The sequence below is a fragment of the Notothenia rossii genome, assembly GCF_949606895.1.
Source record: "Notothenia rossii genome assembly, chromosome: 2".
Taxonomy (NCBI): domain Eukaryota; kingdom Metazoa; phylum Chordata; class Actinopteri; order Perciformes; family Nototheniidae; genus Notothenia; species Notothenia rossii.
The window spans coordinates 7,113,499-7,138,373 of record NC_136904.1 but is presented as its reverse complement, the minus strand read 5'-3'; the positions used below and the strand labels follow the sequence as shown (position 1 = coordinate 7,138,373).

At 39.9% G+C, this 24,875-nt stretch overlaps 1 protein-coding gene across 1 annotated transcript in view; it reads right to left on the bottom strand.

The window, feature by feature from the left end:
* Positions 1-24,875, bottom strand: part of wtip (WT1 interacting protein) — a 38,893-nt gene that overhangs the window by 9,535 nt on the left and 4,483 nt on the right. The window contains exons 3-4 of the mRNA XM_079663775.1: positions 15,278-15,379; positions 1,154-1,221 (exon numbers count right to left, since the gene is read on the bottom strand). Of these exons, the coding sequence (XP_079519901.1) occupies positions 1,154-1,221; positions 15,278-15,379 (170 nt within the window). The remainder of the gene's footprint in view (positions 1-1,153; positions 1,222-15,277; positions 15,380-24,875) is intronic.

Here is a 24,875-nt window from a genome sequence, read left to right as displayed (position 1 = left end):
GACATGAAGAAGTGGATGTTGCACAATAGGTGACCTTTGAACCCTGAGTGCAGGAAGTCTAAATGAAGGTGACCATCTGCAGATCAGAAGCCTTCAGGGTCGTGACCTGATGACTTGGGGGCAAGTGGATGAACAAGGCTACCAGGTGGAGGTGGTGATGGGCAAATCTACCATCTGCCGCCACCCCCCACCCCTAAATACCAACCCCCCCCCAGAGGACAGGCCAGACTAGTCGAGTCTTAGCTTCATCGCAGCGGAGGAAGAAGATTAGTCTCATCCCGTCATCTGAGCTCCAGCATCAGATAATCACTGATGATGCAACAACAGGAAGAGTACTTCCCCAACAGGTTCAAATGTGAGGGGAAGCTGCTGAGAAACAGGAAGTATCGACAACGTGGTGATGTTGTTTGGATGATGAAGCTCGTTATGCTACTTCCTCCATGTTTGGACATCAATCTCTGTCACATTATATTCCAATGTCCTGATAACAGCATCACATACGGCTGCAGTAGCCAACATATCATCTGTGTTACTTGCATCAGTAATTGAGTTCATAAATCAATCCCAGAAATAGATATAATTATGGTTTTGAGACACTTTGATGCCACTAATCTATCAATAATATGATAGCATAATAATGCTAGCACACTCTTTTAAAGACACATTTGCCTTGAATTCTTTTCGTAGATTTGTTTGTATAAATGGCACTTTAATAAATATTGTTTTAAAATATAATATAACTTAGATACACAGTACTTAACAACACTCCTCTCTTATTCAGAAGAAAGTTCTTCCCACACCTGAGCTGTGAAAGATAAGTAATTAAAATACGTGAAAATGTTTGAGGTCGTGTCCATACATCGTACGATAATCTTTATTTCCCACAGCTCCTGAAGGCACCATGAGAGCACTGTAAACAGCAGCAGACGGACCTCCAGCTGTCGTCCTGTAAGAGCCGGGCAGCTTGAGGGGTAATTGAGCTCCTTGGGGACATTTTGGGGAAATTAGTGTGAATTGGAGGGGTGGTGCTAAAGTCCTAATTATAGCTGCCATTATGTCCGTTTCCTCTGGAGGGACGCAGCCTGAAACCCTGATCCTTAAACCCCCTGGCCCCCCCAACACGAACAGCAAATCAATAACCAGGAACACTTACCAGGAAATCTTCCTCACAGTACACCTTCCCGTTGACGTTGTAGAAAGCTTTCCCTCGAAGCCTCCGACCTGAAAGGGAAAGACAACAAAGTCAAATCTACTTATTCAAGAAGGTTTGAGACATACTGTGTTGCAGCCGAAACACAACAGGTTTCATAACACGTAAGAACAGTTGCATTTAGGACTTTAAAGTATTTTTTAATGAAACTTTGAAGGGAATTTATGATGAAATGTAGACGCAGTTTTTCCACTATCAGGAAGTTTGTGACTAAATGTTTCTATCATAAGAAATCTTTATTTTTGTTGGAGTTTAACCCCAAAAACAACTTGTGTAGCACCTGTTTTATTGGAACAGATACGTTATGTTCACTAAAGAAGGTTAAGTTAAAAAATACTTAATTTAATCCGATTCATCAATTTCTTTAAGATTTCTTAAATTCTCATTTATCAGACTGAGGCCGTTATAAAATATGACTAAAACATTCAGATATTCATTCTTAAATCTCAAAAGAATCTATGAATATACTTTGAATGAAACTCGCATTTTTGAGTGATTTTATTCAGATTAGAATGTTGATCCAAAGCCTAGTTGCTGTGACACCGAACATCGTGCAGATTGATTAAGAGTAAGACTTCCTGAGTGGAGGCTTTGAAGGATATGAAAGGCAAACTCAGAGGGATACATGTCACACAAAGCAAACCGAAAACTCCACTTCTGACTCTCAGTGAAAACACATACTGTATCCCTCTCTCTAACCCCCTCTACTTCACCACAGCAGCAGGTCGGTGTGGAGCAGATGGCTTCACTGTCCAATGCAACATCCTGTCGCTTAATCACCATTGATCCCAACAGGAATCCATTCACAGCCCATACACAATCAATACAGCAGGCTGCCTTCCAAACCTCCCCCCCCCAAAGTATCTCTCCTCTCCCCTTCCCCACCATTGTGCACCGTGCACAAGCAGAGCAACAATAGCAGGCTGCAGGGAGGATGTCCCTCACTCTGACGCACACATTAACACCAGATAGACACCGACAACTCCATTTCAATTCGATCACCAGGAAGACACAACACCAAACGTTTGATCGTTCCGCATCATGTCAAATAAATGCTTTTTTTGGCAACTTCTGCTTCACTTCGGTGGTCTGAAATGTCGTGAAACAATCAGTAGTATACGCCAGCATTTACAATGTGATCGAATGGAATAAAATATGTGCAGTAATAATACAAAAAAAAACAGGTATTGTGGGAATTAACTACTATTGGCCTTTCTCATCGTTCCACATCATGTCAAATAAATGCTTTTTTTGGCAACTTCTGCTTCACTTTGGTGGTCTGAAATGTCGTGAAACAATCAGTAGTTGCAGTGCTATACAGAACTATTATAAGAAAATATAGTCAAATAAAATATGCCAGTATTTACAATGTTATCGAATGGAATAAAATATGTGCAGTAATAATACAAAAAGAACAGATATTGTGTGAATTGTGTGTATTAACTACTATTGGCATTTCTCAACGTTCCACCATGATTTTTTTGGCAACTTCTGCTTCTCTTTGGTGGTCTGAAATGTCATGAAAACACTCAGTAGTTGCAGTGCTACGCCTCACAGCAACACACCACAGCGGGAGTAGCTTCTAGCTCTGAGCATGAGGGCTGAATTCCTCCGGGTGAGCCTTCATTCATCAGAATCCAAGTCTGAATCCAATCTAAAAAGGAAATTCTGCTGCAGCCCCCCCGCCATGCACCCCTCGCAGCTCTCCCATTCAAATTCATTTAGCAGCAGCGGTGTCTCTCTGGCAGCGCGATGACTTCACCGAGCCTGGCAGACCAAGCGCAGGGATCTCATAAATCTGCTGGATTAGTCAGATTTAATTGTCATCCCCGAAGCCACCATTGATTTTATGGATGTCCCAAAAAGACATGCCCCCCCCCCCTCCCACACTGCTGAAATGTATGCAATCGCTGTATTTCACGCACAAACACCGTGTCACAACGCCAATACATTAACACCCACATAAATGGATGCAGCGGCCGAGGAATGCTGGCACACAATAGGTGAGACTTTTAAGACTTTGAGACTAAGGAGCAATTAGCATTTTGGTAGCGTGGAGCAAAGAGAAAAGCAGGATGCAGCAGGAAGAACTCTTAAGAGAGAGACACTGACTTCAAAACTTTGCAGGGTCCCGCATCATATTCAGGATACACTCGTTGCAGGATAGGCACGAACAAAAAACAATTGCAGGTGCTGGATCAAAACAAAATCTATTAAAAGCTCCAAGTCATTTTACAATGCAGCTTCAAAATCCAACAGATCCTTTCTAGGCACACAAGTGGGAGCTTTTAATACGGCTTGCAGATCTTCTGTCTTATTCCACTTTAAGGGGCCGAGGTAAGGTGACTTCTGGAGAAAAAAAAGACCCTGTGACACATCAGTACTTCACCAACAAAGTGATCAATTACCAACCCCAGTGCGACTTTGAAATCATGAAGAAATCGTTATTTTTATCGTACATTGAAAAAAAGAAACTGGGCAAATTCTTGATTAATTGCAGGAAATAGGGACCAGGTTTAACAACAGGAAGGCTTTACCAAAACAGTGCATTCTTTCTAAACCTGACTTGCTTCTGCAAAAACAGTTGCATGCTTTGAAGATTATTCTTTGTGGAGGTTTTGTGAGGTTTTTGTGAGGTTTGGGGAGATTTTGAGGAGGTTTGGGGAGATTTTGGGAGTTTTTGGGAGGTTTGGGGTGGTTTTGGGAGGTTTGTGGAGGGTTTGAGAGGTTTAGGAGGTTTGTGGAGGGTTTGAGAGGTTTAGGAGGTTTGTGGAGGGTTTGTGGAGGTTTTGAGAGGTTTGGGGAGGTGTTGCTGTGTGCTCGTCTGTGGCCTCTGCTCTGGTTCGGGGTCTGGAAGGTGAACACAAAGGCCTGATGACTGTGTGCAGTGCTGCTAGGGGAGAGACTGAGCAAACGGGGACATTCCTTCTGTCTGAGGTCACTAGCTGGTCCCATTCAACCCCCCACACCTCTCCAACACCCGCTGCCCGCTCCCCTCACCCAGGGGAGGAGGGGGAGGGCTGCCTCTCTCTCCTCTGGCCCTTTGTCACCAGACAGCGCTGCAGAGAGCCCCCAAAAAACAATACGTTGATGAAATCTCAAGGAAAGACATAAAAATGAAAGTCTGGTTTGCATTCAGCGGTCAGACTATATAACCACCACGGCCCCTAGCACACACACACACACACACACACACACACACACACACACACACACACACACACACACACACACACACACACACACACACACACACACACACACACACACACACACACACACACACACACACACACACACACACACACACACACACACACACACACACACACACACACACACACACACACACACACACACACACACACACACACCTTGTTGTTTAATACCAACTATGTGCAATATATATATGCCGTTAAAAACTGTAATATATACCTGGCTGCTAAATCCTCAGAACTGTTACAGGATGAGTTTTTGGTCAAATGTGTAACTTTTTTGATTATAATTTCTTCTTTTATCTTTAATACTTTTTCATGCAGCTGTCTTTGGCTGTAACAATGTAAATGTCCCCTCTTAGGGACTAATAAAGGTATTCTGATTCTGATTTTGTACTGCCTTGTCTTTTGCAAATGTAAAAACAAATGTGATAGCAGCAGCCTCTAAGTTGCAACCAGATTTAAAGCAGCAACTCACAAATATTTTAATTTTCTGATTTATTGTTTGGATCTAAACAGAAATGGTGAACAATATCCATCCAGCAAAGTAGAATATTATGTATTTATATGGCTTTTTCTTTCAGTTCAAATCCCAAACATATCCAGTTTATAATGAGATAGGGTAGAGAAAAGCAGGAAATCTCAATATTTTAAGCCTAAAAACTACTTTTTTTTGCCATTTTTGCATTAAAAAATGACTTACTAATAATGACTTTTTTGTGTGGTGTGTAAAATGTTATAAATGAATAACAATGTTAAAATGACTTGTGTCCTTACAGAGAGTAAAGTATCCCAAAAATGTGGACATAAAGTGACAGCACGAATATGAATATTTAAGGTGCCAGACTCAAACGTGCAACAACAATAATCAGATCAGGGTCGGAGAGACCAACAGTCTGCACACCGTCTTAAAATAACCTTTAATCCAGTGATCAATCAAATGTGTATTAACTTTTATACATGTAGATTTCCACAGCAGCTCCAAAAACCAGTGACATATATCTGGTCACATTTCATGTAGAAGTATTTGTCAACTTCCTGTCAGTCACAATGACTGTTGGTTCGTTTCCACATGTGATAACTGTTCCCCTTTCTGAAGGCAGTTTCCTGTTTTTTTCATGCAATGGTTTAATTATTTGGCATTAAGTGATTTAGCAGTTTTTATAACTGGTTGGAAAAACCTGATTTAAAACACAGAGCGATAAAGCGGGACAGCCTTGTTTAATCTGTGTAACTGAACACAGGCTACAGCACATCTTCAAGTTTGACTTTGCACTGCCTGATTTAAAGTAGATTAGGCTACAGTGGGGTTAGGATCAAAAAACCTAAAAGCAATCACATATCTGATTCTGTAGTTAATGCAACGTGCTAATCGAGCAAGCTAACTAGCACTAGCATTAGCTGCTAACGTAGTATTTGTTATGCTAACGGTATCCGGCCCCTCCTGGCCTAGCTCCTCCTATGCTCCTCCCCCTCATCCAAAAGTAGTTTTATTGTATCACTATCAATATATTTCATTGCATACGGTGTCACTTTGTCCCTGGGAGTGAAGCAGTCTACAGAGAGGCTTTGCTCTTGCTCTTGTTGATGGGATGCATCAGTCTCTGTTCTGCTTCTGGCAGAGAAACCAGAGCTCTGGCCAACTTACAGTGGAGGAGGACATACAAATGAGGTGGTTTGCTCTCAAAAGGAGCCTATTTTTTTTATTTCCATGTCAGGATGAGCTTGTGCAGGCAAGAGTTGAAGTACTTTTGGTACAATCCAATCTGTGCAAGGTACAGTGCAGGAAGCAGTGAGTATATATATATATATATATATATTCTCAACTAGAGTCAGTAACATGTCGCCCAAAGCTTTTTACACATGGACTGCAAATATAACTCTAAAATCATAGCTTTTTGCCGCTGCATTTGATTCAGCTGTTTATATCCACACTGCAGTATGGCTTTTATTCATGTATTCTATACCCTTTGCTTTTTAATGCCTGTTTTTAAATGCCATTTTATAATGTGTTTCTGCTGTATTTATTCTTAAATGTCTTTTATTTTAATTTGTAAAGCACTTTGAATTGCCGTGTGCTGAAAGGTGCTGTATAAATAAACTTGCCTTGACATCACATGAAGGAGATGTATGTGAGAATGCATATGTCCAAAAATCAACTTCAACCTACAACTGATATTTGAATGTAGGAGAACAAAGCACCTCTATTCAAACTGCCACTTCAGATGCAATGTCCCTGTTTGTAGGTGCATTTATTGTATGTTGTACCGTGAGAGTGTTGTGTTATTGCCAGAGCCAAAGACAAGTTTCCATTACATGTATTCTGAATCTGAATGTTGCAAGTCAATGTACATGTCAAAATAGAATCAGATAAGCAAGGGCAGAATATATAAAATAATACTTTTTAAAATCTTTGTCAGTTAAATAACTCCACTCATTGTTTGGACAGTTTACTTTGAGCAAGTGCGTGTGTTGTTGCAAAAACATGAAGAAAGTAAACAAAGAAGAATGGGCCATTAACACCAACACGCCAACGAAAAATGTCTAACTGGAGAGACGTCTGTCTGTCAGGCCGCCTCCTACGAAGGAAAAATGCAGCAATAAAACTGGAGTAACCTTTAGGTTGGAAAGTATCGCTGTAGGCTGGAGGGAAAGTAGCAAGAAGAGAAAAATGATTTTGCAGAAAAAGGAGATTTGGAGCAGAGGGACGAGCTGTTTTTCAAAGAATGTCTGTGATGCATTGCTATTTACTCATATTGTGGTTTGAGTGCTTTTGGGATTTGAAAGCAGATAGACTGTGACATTTCTGCTTACGTACTTTCCAGAAATTGAGGTCCCATAGAGTGGTGCTGGGAGGACAAAAAAGATGGAGGTTACGCATCGAAAGAGGTCCCTCGACAAAAAGGAGGCAACAGTTCTTTTTTAATAAGTTGCAGAAAATCATCTCTGTGGCAAACACACGTTAAGGACTCTTACAGCAGGATCATCTCCACATATTAACACCATTTTATGTGTGTTGTTAATAGTAAATGCAAACGGCAGAAGTAAAAAGCGGTCACATGACTTCATGTCACCACCGCTAAGCTAAAGGCGGCTAATGTTAGGCGTGACGATGTTTAGTCTTCTCATTTAGACTGTTGTTAGCAACCGCCTCTTTCCTTTCACCAGCGGCTATTTACCGACATATCTTACAACACTTTAACACCTTTTAAGCTTGTGTTAACCACAGACTTTATTTCAGGCATGTAACCTAAAAAAACGTTCAAGAAACATTGAAGTGAAGACGAGGGAACAGGAAGTGGCTAAATGCTGACTCATTCCTCCACCATTACATTGATCCACATCATTTTGAAAGACACAGCACAGAATGAAATCTTTAAAAACCATGTCGAGTTATAATGACGAGGTTTAAAGTCAGTGAGTTTGTGCAGCTAGAAAATAAATTCACAGCGTCATAAGTTCATCTGCGGTCCACTTTCATGCCAACAAATAAAGACCTGAGGCTCGGAGGCTGCCCACACATCTCTGGTTACTGACAAGAAAATCACTTCTAATGAATGTGGTCTTTTTCTCCTGATTCATATGTGGATATTTAGGATAAAGTGTATCTTTGACTTAATCTACAGCTTAAATTAAGGGCGATATCATAACAACGACGTCTCAAAAGACACGCCTGTGGTTCATTAAATAGGAGAAGGAACTCATCTGTACGGATATAAGCACAACGGTTAAATACTGATCATCTGCTAATGAGAACACTTGTTAGTTTCTGACAAGCTACTGACTTGTATTACCTATTTTATGTATACACTGATATTTATACTTTGTATTGAATTTGAATGAGTATTGCCTTAATCTTATCATTCTCTAACTTGTCTCTTTTGTTATGAAACCACTGTTATACAACCGACAAACATAAATTACGTGTTTCAGAAATGCATTCCTTGTGTTGGAGAAATGAAAGGATACCTTCCTCTAAAGCCCCCACCAGTGACAGGTGAAGAAACCAGACCCTTCCTACATGTAGAAGCGTGTTTGAGTTCCTAGAAAAGCGCTATATAAGTTTCATGTATAATTATGATGTAATGAATCCAACGAAGACCCTTCTTTAATATTAATTAATCCATTTCCACATTTTGTTTGACTTTTTAATGCTATTTTATTTCTATTTCAGAAATAGTTTGGACTGTTTGTGTCCCAAATTGGGATCAATAAAGTGCTAACCTATCCATCTATCTATCTATCCATCTATCCATCCATCTATCTATCTATTCATCTATCTATCTATCCATCTATCAGTCCATCCATCTATCCATCCATCTATCTATCTATCCATCTATCCATCCATCTATCTATCCATCTATCAGTCCATCCATCTATCCATCCATCTATCTATCTATCCATCTATCCATCCATCTATCTATCCATCTATCAGTCCATCCATCTATCCATCCATCTATCTATCTATCAATCTATCTATCCATCTATCAATCCATCCATCTATCCACCTATCAATCCATCCATCTATCTATCAATCTTTCTATCCATCTATCCATCCATCTATTAACCTATATATCCATCCATCTATCTATCCATCCATCTATCTATCTATCCATCTATCAATCCATCCATCCATCCATCCATCTATCCATCCATCCATCTATCTATCTATCCATCTATCTATCTATCTATCAATCCATCCATCTATTAACCTATCTATCCATCCATCTATCTATCCATCTATCCATCCATCCATCCATCCATCTATCTATCTATCTATCAATCTATCTATCCATCCATCTATCTATCAATCTTTCTATCCACCTATCAATCCATCCATCTATCTATCTATCTATCCATCTATTAACCTATCAATCCATCCATCTATCTATCCATCTATCCATCCATCCATCCATCCATCTATCTATCTATCTATCAATCTATCTATCCACCTATCTATCCATCCATCTATCTATCCATCTATCCATCCATCCATCCATCCATCTATCTATCTATCTATCAATCTATCTATCCACCTATCTATCCATCCATCTATCTATCAATCTATCTATCCATCTATCCATCCATCTATCTATCAATCTTTCTATCCACCTATCAATCCATCCATCTATCTATCTATCTATCCATCTATCCATCTATCCATCCATCCATCCATCCATCTATCTATCAATCTATCTATCCATCTATCCATCCATCTATCTATCAATCTTTCTATCCACCTATCAATCCATCCATCTATCTATCTATCTATCAATCTATCTATCCATCTATCCATCCATCTATCTATCAATCTTTCTATCCACCTATCAATCCATCCATCTATCTATCTATCTATCCATCTATCCATCTATCCATCCATCCATCTATCCATCCATCTATTAACCTATCAATCCATCTATCTATCTATCCATCTATCCATCCATCTATTAACCTATCTATCCATCCATCCATCCATCTATCTATCTATCCATCTATCAATCCATATATCCATCTATCTATCAATCCATCAATCTATCAATCCATCCATCCGTTTATCTATCTTTCTATCTTTGGATAATCCAAGGCTTCCTAAAAACATGCTATACTCAGCGTGCATATGAACATAATGCACGACTCCTGGAACAAAAAAAACACAGAGAACTGAGAGTTTCCTATTTCTCTGCTTTCTGCTTTCCGCTGCCTTGCAGGTGCAACTTGGCGTTGAATGATTTGAGAAACTTAAGCCTCGGAGCTTCTCCTGCTGCTCTCAGAGTTGTTGTTACTGTAACACGGTGAGTCATCAGTCTGCAGCCCGAGGCCACGTGTTTATTTTCTTGTTTAATCTGGAGAAGGCCTGCTTATTTTACACAACACCCTGCCTCACACTCGCACAGTGAACGTGGATAATTACATTTCATTACACTTATAGCTGACACTTTTATCCAAAGTGACAATGAGCACAATCAGCTCTGAGGATGATCACAGTAAACACAGAGCTGAATCAAATGCACGCTGAAGGCTCTTTGAGCATGTTGTCTCTCAGTGATCGTGCTGTTATGCTCAATGTTTGTTTATCATGTGTTGTGTCTTGATATGTGTCCATGTTGATGTTACACATGGAGCTGCTGTGAAGCAAGTCACATTTCAGACTTGATCTGACCATTAAAGTATTATCGTAGGATACAAATTCAGAACAGCAACAATCCTACAAGAACTTGCTAAGGGCTAGGGCATTAGCTTCAAATAAGCAAAACCTTAAGTGCTTGAGTAAAAGTTTAGTTGCCGTCATCGACCAGGAAAGAAAGAACTAGTTTACCAAATAAACGTAAACATATGAATTCAGATTTGGACCCGAAAAGCAAACTGGGGAACTCGTTAATATCAAAGTGATTGTCTGGACCTGGATCATTGCCCTGCGTAAGATCTGCTAACTAGTGCCTCAGCGACTGTATTATTTTAAGTTAATTATCTGTTTTAGTTCTATATGATTTTGGACGCTACAGTGATGTTCTTAAACATTAAGCGTAGAAAATAGACCTCAACGGACGAACGTGCTGGATGTCATTTAGATCAAGCATTTGTCGAAACTAACGATAAGGGCGATCAATCAAGAGGAGACGCATTCAGAAAAGACTCATGCAAGTATATTAGCTTTAAATAAGCCAAACTATTTTAAGTGCTCAATGTTTTTATCTTAATTTATTTGCCAAATGGCCGTGGCAGTCCGGGAAAAGACAGAGCTGGCATACAAAAGAAAAATAAAGATTTTCTTTAAGCAAATCTTAAAAGTAAAAACATGAACCTGAATTCAGTCGGGAACTCCTCCTCCTATGATTAAAACTGCGAGAGGAACACAAAGCTCTTTTAAATGCATTTATAAAAGTATACTGTTATACATTAGTATGAGTGCGGTGTGCAAAAGAACACTTATAATTAATGCTATTCTCAAAAAGGAAAACACAGCCTGAATTCATCCTTGGTTCCCAAATCATGTCCACCTGTGTATAGTTACTGAATTCACACTTTCAATGCAAACTTGTGTGGTACAACTAAATACTTCTTCTGAAGTGAAAGCTCTGAATACTTCCTCCAGCACAGTTATCAACCCCTCCATGGAAGTAATGTCAGAGTATTTTTAGTCTTCAGTGAAAATAAATTGAGTTTAAAAATCTGTTGTCGCTTCATTTTCATTAAAGCTGTTGTCTCAGTGTAGCTGATGACTCTTACATAATCCAAACTGAATTCACCCTAGAATCTAAAAGCCATGTCCGTGTGTGTGTGTGTGTGTGTGTGTGTGTGTGTGTGTGTGTGTGTGTGTGTGTGTGTCCATTTTAAACACACAAGCGTTTGGATGCATGTCACATCTTATCTTCAAAACAGAGGGGAAAATGCTTTTGATCATGCGTTCCCACTTTCTGTCTCTCTGCTGGTTTCTGTATTTCTTTCTTTTATACAGTCCATGCTGTAAAATCATCATTAGTATAAATAACCAGCCTGCTGTCAGAGGCGGTGTTACAGTATAATCAGGAATACAATCATCTGCGTCTGCTTTAAAAATAAATCCTCTACACAAGCTCATCGTGCCAGAAATAAATAAAAAGCTGACATTATTTCGTCTTTTAGACTGTAATTAAATCTGCTCTCGAGCTCACACTAGAGAGAGTGAGAGTGTGTGTGTGTGTGTGTGTGTGTGTGTGTGTGTGTGTGTGTGTGTGTGTGTGTGTGTGTGTGTGTGTGTGTGTGCCCTCTGATAAGCAGGTCTGGTACACTGACTGTCTGATTGAGGTCCTCCAGGGAAGGCTTCTGAAGTGGAGGGGGGTAGTTTGCATTCTTGGCCATTTCATGAAAAAAGGGTGCAACCATGGGAGTAAGCCAAGAGGAGGGCTCAATTATGCATGGTTAAACAAAGCCCAAGGCTACCAGCGAGCAACGTCTCAGCAAACTCTGCCTCGCTCCGGAGCTCCAGAGGACCCTCGTCCAGAAAAAAACCCCCCAAAAAACCAAACAGCCACAGAAGAACGCAGCTCCTGATAAATCACTGGGTTGTGTTATGACAAGAGCAGCCACTTTGAAACGAGACTTCTCAGAGGCACTGCTTGAAGGAAAACATTCACATGAGGTCAAATGATACATCACCGAGTTTACGTTTCCAATAAATAATCTGGAGAGGCCGCTGAAGCGATCAACAGACTCATCCTGGACGTGATTTACCCAATAAATGTGACAATGTTCCTCCCAGGAGCCGACTGTGGTTTCCGTCCAACAGCAATAAAGTCACACTTTGCTGTTTTGCGATTGCCAATAAAAACCTGGACAATAATTCAACTGTTCACCTGAGCAACACTGACTTCGATTGTATTACACTCAATAATCTAGTTTCAGCATTGATTGATATCAGTATTGTTAAACTACCTATTGTAACGTACATATTTTGGTTTTCAGATGTTGATATAACTCAGTGGTTGAATGTGACAAAGTACATTTACTCTACTTTAATTTTGAGGTACTTTTACTTTGCTTAGGAATTTATTTTTCATACCACTTTATACTTCCATTCTACTACGATCCATAGAGAAATAAAGTACTTCTTACCTCACAACATTACTCAACTAGATTAGCAAACAGTTAACTAAACACTGAATGATTATAGAACTAATCAATTGGTTCATCGAGAGAGGGTCTTTGAGATTCCTAGACTTGAAAATAAAAATTGCATTGCGTACTTTTAACGTAATACTTTAAGTAAATGTAGCCAATTTATACTTAAGATACATTTTAATGGTCGTTTACTTAAGTAAAAATGTATTTACTGTAACTCAATGTATTTGTTGTCTTCAGAGGTAGTAATGAGATTTTCTTACTAATACGCTTGTTTGAAAGATGCGTTATCCTTCACTTTAAACTTAAATAGTATACTCTCAATATAATTCGGAGTAGCTAATACCTCTTATATAAACCTAAATAATAAGGCTTTATCACATTAGTTAGTTTGAAAGCTGCATTTCTGCTTTATTTCCACAAAAAAGCTTTTTCTGAGAGCAGCTAATGGCTCTTAAACAAACCCTCCAACATAATCATGAATATTAAAAGTTAACCACATCAGAGGCCCCTTTCCCAACGCCACACACTGCAGCAACAGGACCCTCAGCATCTGGCCCCTCTTTCTTCAGACACACAATAAATCGGAAAGTATGCGTCTTTGGTTACATGTAAATTATAGGCAGTTCTTCCAGAGCCGGAGGGGGGATCAGTATCCCCGTTCAGTTCACGTATGAATGGGAGAAACCTGGCTAAAAAGCTCTCTCCCGACATCTTCCTCTTGTTTCCCCGGGAAACAGGAGAGGAGGGTCGGAGTCAGGTGACAGGGGCGACACACACACACACACACACACACACACACACACACACACACACACACACACACACACACACACACACACACACACACACACACACACACACACACACACACACACACACACACACACACACACACACACACACACACACACACACACACACACACACACACACACACACACACACACTCTCTATGTTGTGAGCTCGAGCGCAGATTTAATTACAGTCTCAAAGACCAAATAATGTCAGCTTTTTATTTCATGATGAGCTTGTGCAGAGGATTTGTTTTCAAGCAGATGTTTGTATTCCTGATTATGCTGTAACACCGCCTCTGACAGCAGGCTGGTGATACTAATGATGATTTTACAGCATGGACTGTATGAAAGAAAGAAATACAGAAACCAGCAGAGAGACAGAAAGTGGCAACGCTGCGTTTTAAAGATGTGAGAAGCTTCCAAACGCTTGTGTTTTAAAATGCAGCACACTGACGGATTTTAAATCACACAGTCTCTCACCACCTGAAGAGCAATAAAAAGACACTTGGTTTGGCTTTAGACCAACCGATTAGCTTCTAATCAACGCTCTGATTTTCTTCAGCATTTCAATAGTATGAGCTGCTCACTGATGGATGTTTCCCCCGCTTTAATAAGCACGCTTTGAAGGAGACAATAACATTAATGGCATCTTTTTCCCCCAGGCCAGAACCAGAGAAAAAGGGCCCAAAGTGGCGCGGATGAGACGGGCATGAGGCTTCACTGAAGCTCCACTTACAGGAAAAACAACTCTTAAAGAGGCCCTATAACGCTTTTTAGGTTTTCCCTCTATTGTGTGCTATAGGTGTTAGTGCATGTAAATGGTCTGCAGAGGCTAAAAATCCCTGTTTTTCCTCCAGAGGGAGTTTCTCTCCCACCCCCCCCCCCCCCCTGGCCTTCCTGAAACTCCTCCCTTTGACTCCTTTGTTTACTTCCATAACATAATGACATCACTATGTAACACTCCCGCTTCTATTGGCTAGCGCTCCAACACATTGTACGTGATAGGAGGCGTGTGGTGCAGTGGGTTGGTGTTGGGATCAGGGGGTCACAGGTTCAAACCCCACTGCATGTCGTTGTGTCCCTGAGACACTTCACCCCAAATTGCTCCTGTGGGGATTGCCCATAGTATTGAATATGTAAGTCTAACAAGTGACATGTAATGTAATGATAGGCTAAGGGGGCGGGGACATCTCTAAGCGGTTGACCAATCACAACAGAGCCGGCCAGCTAACGAATCAGAGCAGACTGGGCTCTGGTTTCAGACAGAGGGTGAAAATACTTCAAACTGTTGTGTTGAGCGAAGACATTTTTTTGTTTTCAAAGGCTGAACCCCAACGAACACGGATAGAAGCTAAATGTTTCCTTATGAGGAAAGCTCCTGATTAAGACTAAGCTCACACACCCGATACATCGAAGTGAACCAATATAGATTTCCCCTGATAGAGAGTAGTACTCACCACAGGAGCAGCAGGTGAAGCAGTTAGTGTGATACAGGTTCCCCATCGCCTGGCAGGCCTGACTGGCTCCATACACTCCTTTCCCACATTTCACACAGATGCCTGTCAGAGGAACACACTCCGTTAGTCACTGCTGTTAATCCTGAGAGAAACAGTCAAATAAACGCAAACCCGTGTGGAAAGAAAAAAAACACTTTGTTATAAGGAGATTTGCAAAAAAAAATCATATCACAACCTCTCCTACAACACATCATACCCTCTTTTGCCTACTTAATAATAAAATAATTTTAAAAGGATTGCTTTGTTTTTGTTTATTTTTGGTATTTATGTAACGTTATCTTTAAATGTAACTTGTAAAAAACTACAAAAATGTGCATTTGACTCTGAAAAAACCCAATGCAATCGTTTTCTCTTCCAAAAGATAGCTTTGAGCACTGATCATATCTACTGTGTGTGGCACCATAAGCATATAATTATTTCTGGACATGATGCCAGCTTAGTTGGAGCATTGCTTTGAAACTGATAAAAAAGTGACTCTGCCAAACCATGTGTGCATTCCTGTAATTATGCAACAGTCAATAAAAGGAAGTAGAAATAATTAACCCGCTTTAAATGTCATCACTCCTGTAGTTCGTCCTCCGTTGCCTTTGCAGTCAAACTTATTTAAATGATTTTATATTCCAGTTTCATAAGTCTAGCCTAAACTTCTGTCATTTCCAAGGATTTCATCATGCCGTTTTGAAGGCTAACTTCTACAGGAGAGCTGAGGGAAATGTCAAAATGCTCCGAAAGGACATGCAGTGGGTGAGAGAGGAGAGAGAGGGAGGACAGACCAGAAACAAAGTCCTGTTCTTCTCCTCGTTGGCAGGGAATGGATTGAGCATGCTGAGGGTGATCGAATGTGCTGCTGAACAATCCAATCAACACAAGAGCGAGAAACTTGATTAAGCTTTTCGGGGTATTTCGATTATTGCCGAGACATTTTTATTGAATAATGGCATTTTTAACAGCATGCTCAAATTGTATAACTTGACTCTCTTATTTATGATTTCTTTCCAGATGAGAAGGGTGTCATTGTCCCTAATCTTCACCTATATGTTCAGTTAACAAACGTTTTGAGTCCAAACTGTCAGCGCATCACTGGAGAAACATTTTCAGTAGTTGCCTAAAGTTAGGCTACTGAAAACACTCATTTGAATGTTAAGTATTCCTCCAACAGAAATAATCAAAGTTAAAGTTAAGAAAAAAAGCCTTAATAGCTATTAGTCAGTTTGCACCCATCACTTAAAGTCTCAGCCAATTAAGTATTTTCATTATGGATTGATCTGCAGATTACTTTCAAGATTAATTAATAAGTTATTTGGTCTATAAAATGTCAGAAAAGTGAACATTTCCATCCCACTTTCTTTATAATCCAAGATCGGGCTGCTCAATTAATCGTATTTTAAATCGCAATTACGATTTTGGCTTGCAACAATTATGAAAACATAATCGAAATAAAACGATTATTTATTTTATTTTATTTATTTTTTATTAATTAATACAAATAATAATTTTGTATTGGTTTTTCAGTTCAATTATATTTAAAGTTCAGGGTAATCAACTGTTAAAAACATACTGTTCACATTTTTTTTTCAATAAATGGATGTTTTCAAAGTAAATGGATAATCGTTTTTAATAATCGTGATATCAATCATTCACCCAAATAATCGAGATTGTGATTTTTGCCATAATCGAGCATCCCTAATCCAAGGTGATGTCTTTAAACATCTCGTTCTGTCTGTCAAAAACCCAAATATATTCACTTTAATTTAAAATCTCCATATTTCAGAGACTGAAATAGCATTTTCTTTCATTTCTGCATAAAACATGACAATCAATCGCAATTAAAATAGACATCAATTGAATTTAAAACATAGAAAAACAGGAAATCTCCATATTTGAGTGTCGGAAAACCGCATTTCTGACAATTCTGCATTAAAACGTATGATTAAGAACGTTGATCGAAATAGTTGGTGATTATTTTATTGATTAAATGACCAATCTTTGCATCTGTACTGCTAACTAACTGGGATACGTTTTGTAACTGAGCACTTCAATACCACTCTGAGACAAAACGACAAAAGATAACAAAGAATATGTTACGACATTTTAAGTAAAATAACCACAACTGCTCCAACTTGGGTTCAAACCTTTGTTTCCTCCTAACTGAGAAAACTGACTTCCTTGTCCTTTAAATAGCGTGTGTGTTATTGTAGAACGTAATGTCCTCCTCAGACAACTTGACCACAGACCAACCCAAATCTCAGCTAAAAACTGTACAGCACTTTGGTCAACTGGGGATGTTTTAAATGTGCTGTAGAAATAAATACAGATTGAGATCTAGATTGAGGGAGGAAATGCCCAGACAGCAGCCACAGGTACACAACGAGTAATATGACCTTTAGTGAAGAAATGAGATAGTCTTGGGGGGGGGGGGGGGGGGAGGGGGGGGGGGGGGGACAGAAACAGTGGCTTCAAACTATTTGTATTCGCAGCAGCAGACTAACGATCTCCAAACTCTCACGAGCAAGACGACCTCCGCTGGGGTCACATTCCTCGGGGAGAGCAGGGTCAAAGCTGGGGGGGGGGGGGGGGGGGCGGGGGGGGGGGGGTGAGTCCAGGGTCAGGGTGCCTACAGGACACAAGACCCCCCCCCCCCCCTCTCCCTCCCATAGAGCAGAGGTGGGAGAAGTACTCAGATCTTGTGCTTGAGTAAAAGTAGAAGTACTCAGGTCTTGTACTTGAGTAAAAGTAGAAGTACTCAGGTCTTGTACTTGAGTAAAAGTAGAAGTACTCAGATCTTGTACTTGAGTAAAAGTAGAAGTACTCAGATCTTGTACTTGAGTAAAAGTAGAAGTACTCAGGTCTTGTACTTGAGTAGAAGTAGAAGTACTCAGGTCTTGTACTTGAGTAAAAGTAGAAGCACACAGATCTTGTACTAGAGTAAAAGTAGAAGTACTCAGGTCTTGTACTTGAGTAAAAGTAGAAGTACCAGAGTGTAGGAATACTCTGTTACAGTAAAAGTCCTGCATTCAAAATGTTCCTCAAGTAAAAGTAGAAAAGTGTTCTCATCAAAATATAGTGAAAGTAGCGACAGTAAAAGTAGTCATTGTGCAGATTGGTCCATTTCAGAATATTAGATATGATATGTTTTATAATGATTGATCATGAAAGTGTTCTCAAAGCTGGTAAAGGTGAAGCTAGTTTGAATGACTTTGTATACTGCAGGGTAGCTGGTGGATTTACTCCAGGTGGAACTAAAGTCTGATTTAACACTTGATTAGATTTACCATCATTCATCCACATCTGTGAAGTAACTAAAGGGATTAAATACATGTAGTGGAGTAGAAGTAGCAAAGTAGCATAACATTTAAATACTCAAGTAAAGTACAAGTATCTCAAAATGGTACTTAAGTACTTGAGTAAATCTACTTCCCACCTCTGCCATAGAGACATCATTACACTCACTCCTCCCTTCAATAAATGGACAGTCTTGCACCAGTGTTCATTCTCAAAGATATTGAAGTGATTGATATTTTTGTATATATTGATTGTTGTGCTTTTATTTAGGTCTTAATGTGTATATAGGTATATACATATTTACATACTTATTTGTTTTTGTATTCGTGATTGTGGGAGACGGCATTTGGATCTCTCCGTCTGTACACACAAACTGAAAGATCGACAATAAAGTAGACTTTGACTAAATACACATTTCAGGAAGGATTCGGAGCAAGGCCTTTCTGTGACGTAATGGTAGAACTTCCTGGCTATCTGAAGCAATACCTTCCCTTTTATAGCAGCTACAGAGCAGCATGTGACAGATAAAGGCCAAGGGTACGGAGAAACTTGCAAAGGTTATTTCCTTTTCAATCTCAAGTGTTTGCACAAATAAATAAAACGGAAGTCAAATATTGGCGTTTCTTTCACTCGTGCACTCTAAAGATAAGAAGTGAATGAATACACTTCAATTGGTTGAACAATTCTCCAAAATAAAAGTCCATGATGATGAACACAAGGGGTGTACAGCTATATGGATACATGTTTGTATTCCAATATCATTAATGCAAACAAAAAGCATTGAACATTCCCATGGCGTGTCCGTCACTTTTTTTAGTCCAAGCGCGCTTCCTTCAATGGCTTTCAAACCGTGGCTAAGCATTCAAATGGTGCCCTTTTTAGCACACAAAACAACATGTTTATTCAAAGTATAAAAAGTTTTTCATTCAAACGTCTTGAAGCCGCTTCATATGATATCATTGTTTTATTTCTGCCTTTTCCACTTCTTCTCTTCCAGTGTAATTATGTTTGCCCTTTACTTTGATGATCACTCTCTGCTGCTGTAATGACCAAATGTTCCTTATCTCACATCATTAAATCCTCCACTCTTAAAGGTGGGGTTGTTTGAAGTGCAGTTGAATGAGGCACGATCCATAGTCAGTGTGTTTTGGGGAAACAGACAGTAGTGTGGGTGTGGAAGCTAAACTACTCAAAGCCACCAAACTCCATTTACAAAAACAGTCATTTTATGTTAATATTAAAAGGTCCCATGTCATGCTTTTCTGGTTATCACCCGTCCCCTTGTGTGTTCTGCATGTAAACGGTCTGCAGAGTCACAACCCCTTAAAGTACACCCTGTAGAGAGTAAAACTCTAACACAGAGAAGACCTGTCTATGCTGCCCCAGAACGCCTCGTTGGGGATTTCTCTTTTTCCATTGTTTATTTCTTGGGTATAGTGACGTCTTTCGGGTATAGTGACATAACGTAACGTCCGCAGAGCCGTTACGTTTGGACCAATCCGCGGGCTTCCTCACACACAAACACACACACACACACCCACACACACACACTCGGTGGGACGTTGCGAGGCTCGCTGCTGCGAGGAGCGGGACACTGTGAGCTGGCTCACTGGTGTGGGGTCGGCGAGACACCGCGGAACTCAGCCGGGGCACACACACAAACTCCCAGCCAGGCTGCGGGTGTGTTTGCGTGTTCGGGCTGGTTTCCGCTGTGCTTTGCTGTCTCGCAGACGGCCACTGGGCTCACAGGGAGAGGGGGGGGGGCAGGAGCTCCAACAAGCCGTTTAGGACAGAGAGTGAATACACATACTATACAGAGATGCTGTATGAGAAACCAATGTGAGTTTGGAAAATCGCACAATATAAATCTATTCTAGTAGACCTCAACAATGGAATTATGATCAGTAGAAATGGCCATGACATGGGAGCTTTAAGGCAGGAGTTGTTGGTCTAACGTTGCTTTGATTTGTTGGTAAGATCGTGTTATTGTGTGACTTTCTTGAATCTGAATTAACCTTTTAAAGAACAAAAGTCACACAATAACACGAACACATGAACCGATTAAGAAAGCAATACCAGAAGCGCTCATGTTCTGTAAGGTGAAGGCTGTTTTTGTCAATAGAGTCTGGAGTCCACAACCTCTTACTTTTGGTGTACTGACCACCATATTCTGCAGGTAATACACTGACTACAAATGCAAAGTACACATAACCCAACTTCAAACTATCCATACCATCTGGTTTATTTACATGTGATTGGCTTGTATTTGTAAATGCTACCTCTTTAGTTTGATGGCAGTATTAAATGCAATGAACCCACGATAAAGACTCATTCCTCTGTGTTTATACAAGATATTTGATCAATATCTGTTACTGTTTAAGCACAGCATACTTCCTTCTCTGCTTATTTACAATGACAACAATGGATGAAGTGGCCGAGCTTCTGTAGATGAATAGTAATAGTACTCCAGAGACTATGAATGTTTCCGGTAAATGCATGTGGGTGGAGTGAAATGTAGTCTTTTTGTGACTAACGCTCACTCAGATTACAGTGTGTGATGTGAGTGTTATTCACCACTGTGTGCATTGTCATCGAGCGCCTGTTACACTAACACTACACTTCTGTCTGAAAGCCAAGAAACGGACTCTTACTATTAGAGAGGTTTTGGCTAATGGGCTAAAACAATAACAAACATTGACAGTGGAGTTTATATCTCAGTAAACAGAAATCACAATATGTTGATGTGAGTGCAAAATAAATCAAACAACATTTCTGAGAGAACGTTTCTGTTTTTTGCTTTTACATTTGTGAGTTATTTCTCCTTAATTACCACGTTCATTTCAGAAGATATCTATATTTCGCTTGTGAATTTACGCCTTTATAATCCCAGAGAATAACATACTTTTTTTGTAAAATCGAGAGTTTTTTTCTTGGTAAAGTACCACTTTTCTTTCATGAATATATTCGATTATAATGGCAGAAAATACAGATTTTTATTCTTGTTAATTTCCAGCTTTCATCTTGGAATATTATCCCCTCCATTGATCTGAAGACCCACAAGGACCAAGAAGGAGGACAGTCAAACTCGACTGCCGATGATGGTGTGTGTGTGTGTGTGTGTGTGTGTGTGTGTGTGTGTGTGTGTGTGTGTGTGTGTGTGTGTGTGTGTGTGTGTGTGTGTGTGTGTGTGTGTGTGTGTGTGTGTGTGTGTGTGTGTGTGTGTGTGTGTGTGTGTGTGTGTGTGTGTGTGCACGCGCGTGTGTGACAAAGTTGACTAAATCATCCAAAATTCAATGAAAGTGGTGATCGGCCATTGTATATGTTCAAATGTCTTCTGTGAAGGATATCATAAAGCCTTAATGCAATCGAATGTCAAACAAAGAAGTTATGATTGATGAAAGTAGTAAATCAGTCAGATTTGACCCGAAGACAACGGGAGGGTTAAGAAGGCAATAAGGATTTATCTTCACTACTTTATTCCCTTTGATTGGCAGATCTTTAAAATGATTCTGTGTGTTTTTAGGAATGTGGCGGTTTCAATTGTCAACAAAAAACCACTTCAACTAGAGAAAAACACGACTAATATAAAAACAACATGTAATTTGGTTTGATTTCCACATAAATGCTAACAATCCTGAGTTGTCTTCAGTGCGAGTGATGGAGTGGCTCTCATGTTACAGGACAGTGGGGACAGGCTGTCATTTAAAAACAGGATGCTCAATCCCTCATGTGCCTATTTCACAACATGTCCATGTGGCAAGGACAGGACGTGCATTCACTGAGGGTACACATAAACCCGCTTCACTCCAGCCCATACATCCCTGCACCTTCCAGACAAACACTGCTGTTAGGATCAATGTGTGTATGTTATAATGCTTATAAGAAGGGTTTTAAACATGACTGATGATGAAATAAAGACACACGATGAGTAAAGTATGAGTCTATATTTCAAAAAATGCTATGTGGAAGATTGTGCAAAGAAAGCCTCTCTGATTTTCTTATATAATTGTGGCAAAGCATGTGGTTAATATGTGACGTTTAGATCAATCAATGTTTATTTATATAGCCCAATATCACAGATGTTACATTTGTCTCAGTGGACTTCACAGTTTGTACAGAATATCAGTATGACAATACGACACCCTCTGTCCTTAGACCCTCTGTCCTTAGACCCTCTGTCCTTAGACCCTCACGTCGTACAAGGAAACACTTCCAGAGAAACCCCACAGTTTAAAGGGGAACATGTGAGAAACCTCAGGGAGAGCAACAGAGGAGGGATCCCTCTCCCAGGACGGACAGACGTGCAATAGATGCCGTGTGTAAATTCAAGAGATAATACATTTACAGCATAGGTAGACCAAATGTTTGGAAATGCATGTGTTTATAATAAAGATGAGAAAACATTGATAATAATCACACAATTTACAAATCTTTCTAGATGAGACTAATCCTGTTAAGTCACAATAAACAACTCTGAAACATATTAATAATAAAAGACAAATGGGACCTAGTAACAAAGGACAGCTGTGTGTGTTTGTGGAAGAGGCTGTTTGAAAAGGCGCAGATCTTGAACTAAAACCATGATTAACTTCCCATAATGCAGCATCCCATATTAGAGTTCCAGATTAAATCAATTAGTTGTCAGCAATTAAATTAATGGGGCACTATTTTCAAAATCAATTTGAATCAGTAATTTTTAGGGAAATGTAGTAAAAATAATCCTCTGATTTCGGCTTCTTAACTGAATATGTTCTGGTTGCTTAACTCTTAAACTGAATATCTTTACATCGTGGACAAAACAAGAGATTTGAGGACGTCCTATTGGGGAACATTGATTGGTATTTTTCACAATTTTCTAACAACTATCAGAGCAACTAATAATCAAATAACAAATATCTCATACATTGTTGAGCAATCTGAGTCACTGTCTGCCACTCATTAACATGTTACAGCGTTTTTGAGAATTGCTATATCACAAAACACTGCAATACTTAAGGGTATCAATATGTTCCTAAACTCTTAGCATTAATAGCATGCCTCCAGACCCCTGAGGCGGGCAGGGAAGATAGAGGCCGACCCCTCCCACCCTGGACACAAACTGTTCACCCCCCTCCCCCTCCCCCTGGCAGGAGGCTGCGCTCCATCAGGACCAGAACCTCTCACCACCTGAACAGATTCTTCCCCTCCGCTACCGGCCTCTTAAACAAGGCCCGCCCCCCCACTGACACTTTACCTCAGCCACAACGTAGTCTCTATATGCATTACATTAATGTTCATACTGCTTACTGCACATATTTCTTGTTTCATAACAACATTCATAGCATTCTATTTCCATGTAAATTACTGCTTTATTTTATTGCTATTTAACTTTATTTTATTACGGTGTCCTAAAAGATTTTTTCTTTTGTATTAGATTACTTGTTTAATATTTTATGTCTGCACCATGACATCAAGTCAAATTCCTCGTATGTGTGAACGTACCTGGCAATAAACCTGTTTCTGTTTCTGATTCTGATCAGGCATTTTCTCAGGTGAGGGGTCTTCGCTATAATTTGAGACCATTTGACGAACCAGTAGGCTTGAAAGTAGGATATAAAAAAAGTATACATCTAGGGCTGGGTAATACATAAATATGATATGATATTGTGATATGAGACAAGATATTGAGTTTGAATATCTAAAACAGTATGAGTGTTGTTTTCCCCCGATTTCAAAGACTACATTATGTCATTTTTATATTTCTATCAATCGTCTTTAATCGCCAAGTCATTAAATCCACTGTACTGATCAGAATTTACCAAAATCCTATCGTGGAAATATTAAATAAAAGCACCAATAGTCAACCCAACAATATCGTTGAAACATCGATAAAGTATTTGGTCAGAAAGATCATAATATCTGATTTTCTACAAATGGCTTAGACCTATATACCCACTGCATTTTGTGCATGTCCACAGTGTGTACAGTGGGGTGCTGTTGTCCACCAGTCAGCATGTGTGTGTATGTGTGTGTGTGTGAGAGAGTGTGAGTGTGAGTGTGAGTGTGTGTGTGTGTGTGTGTGTGTGTGTGTGTGTGTGTGTGTGTGTGTGTGACTACTGCCATTATAATTCTGGGCAGGTGATCAGACTTGACCCCCACCAACTATGTCTGGCCCGCCAGCCAAGATCGTGTGCCAAGTGTCTGGTGCTGCCCGACTCCCCACTGGCTGGTTAATGAAGGGCTTCGTGGGGGGAGAGAAGACGCGGGGGAGAGAGAG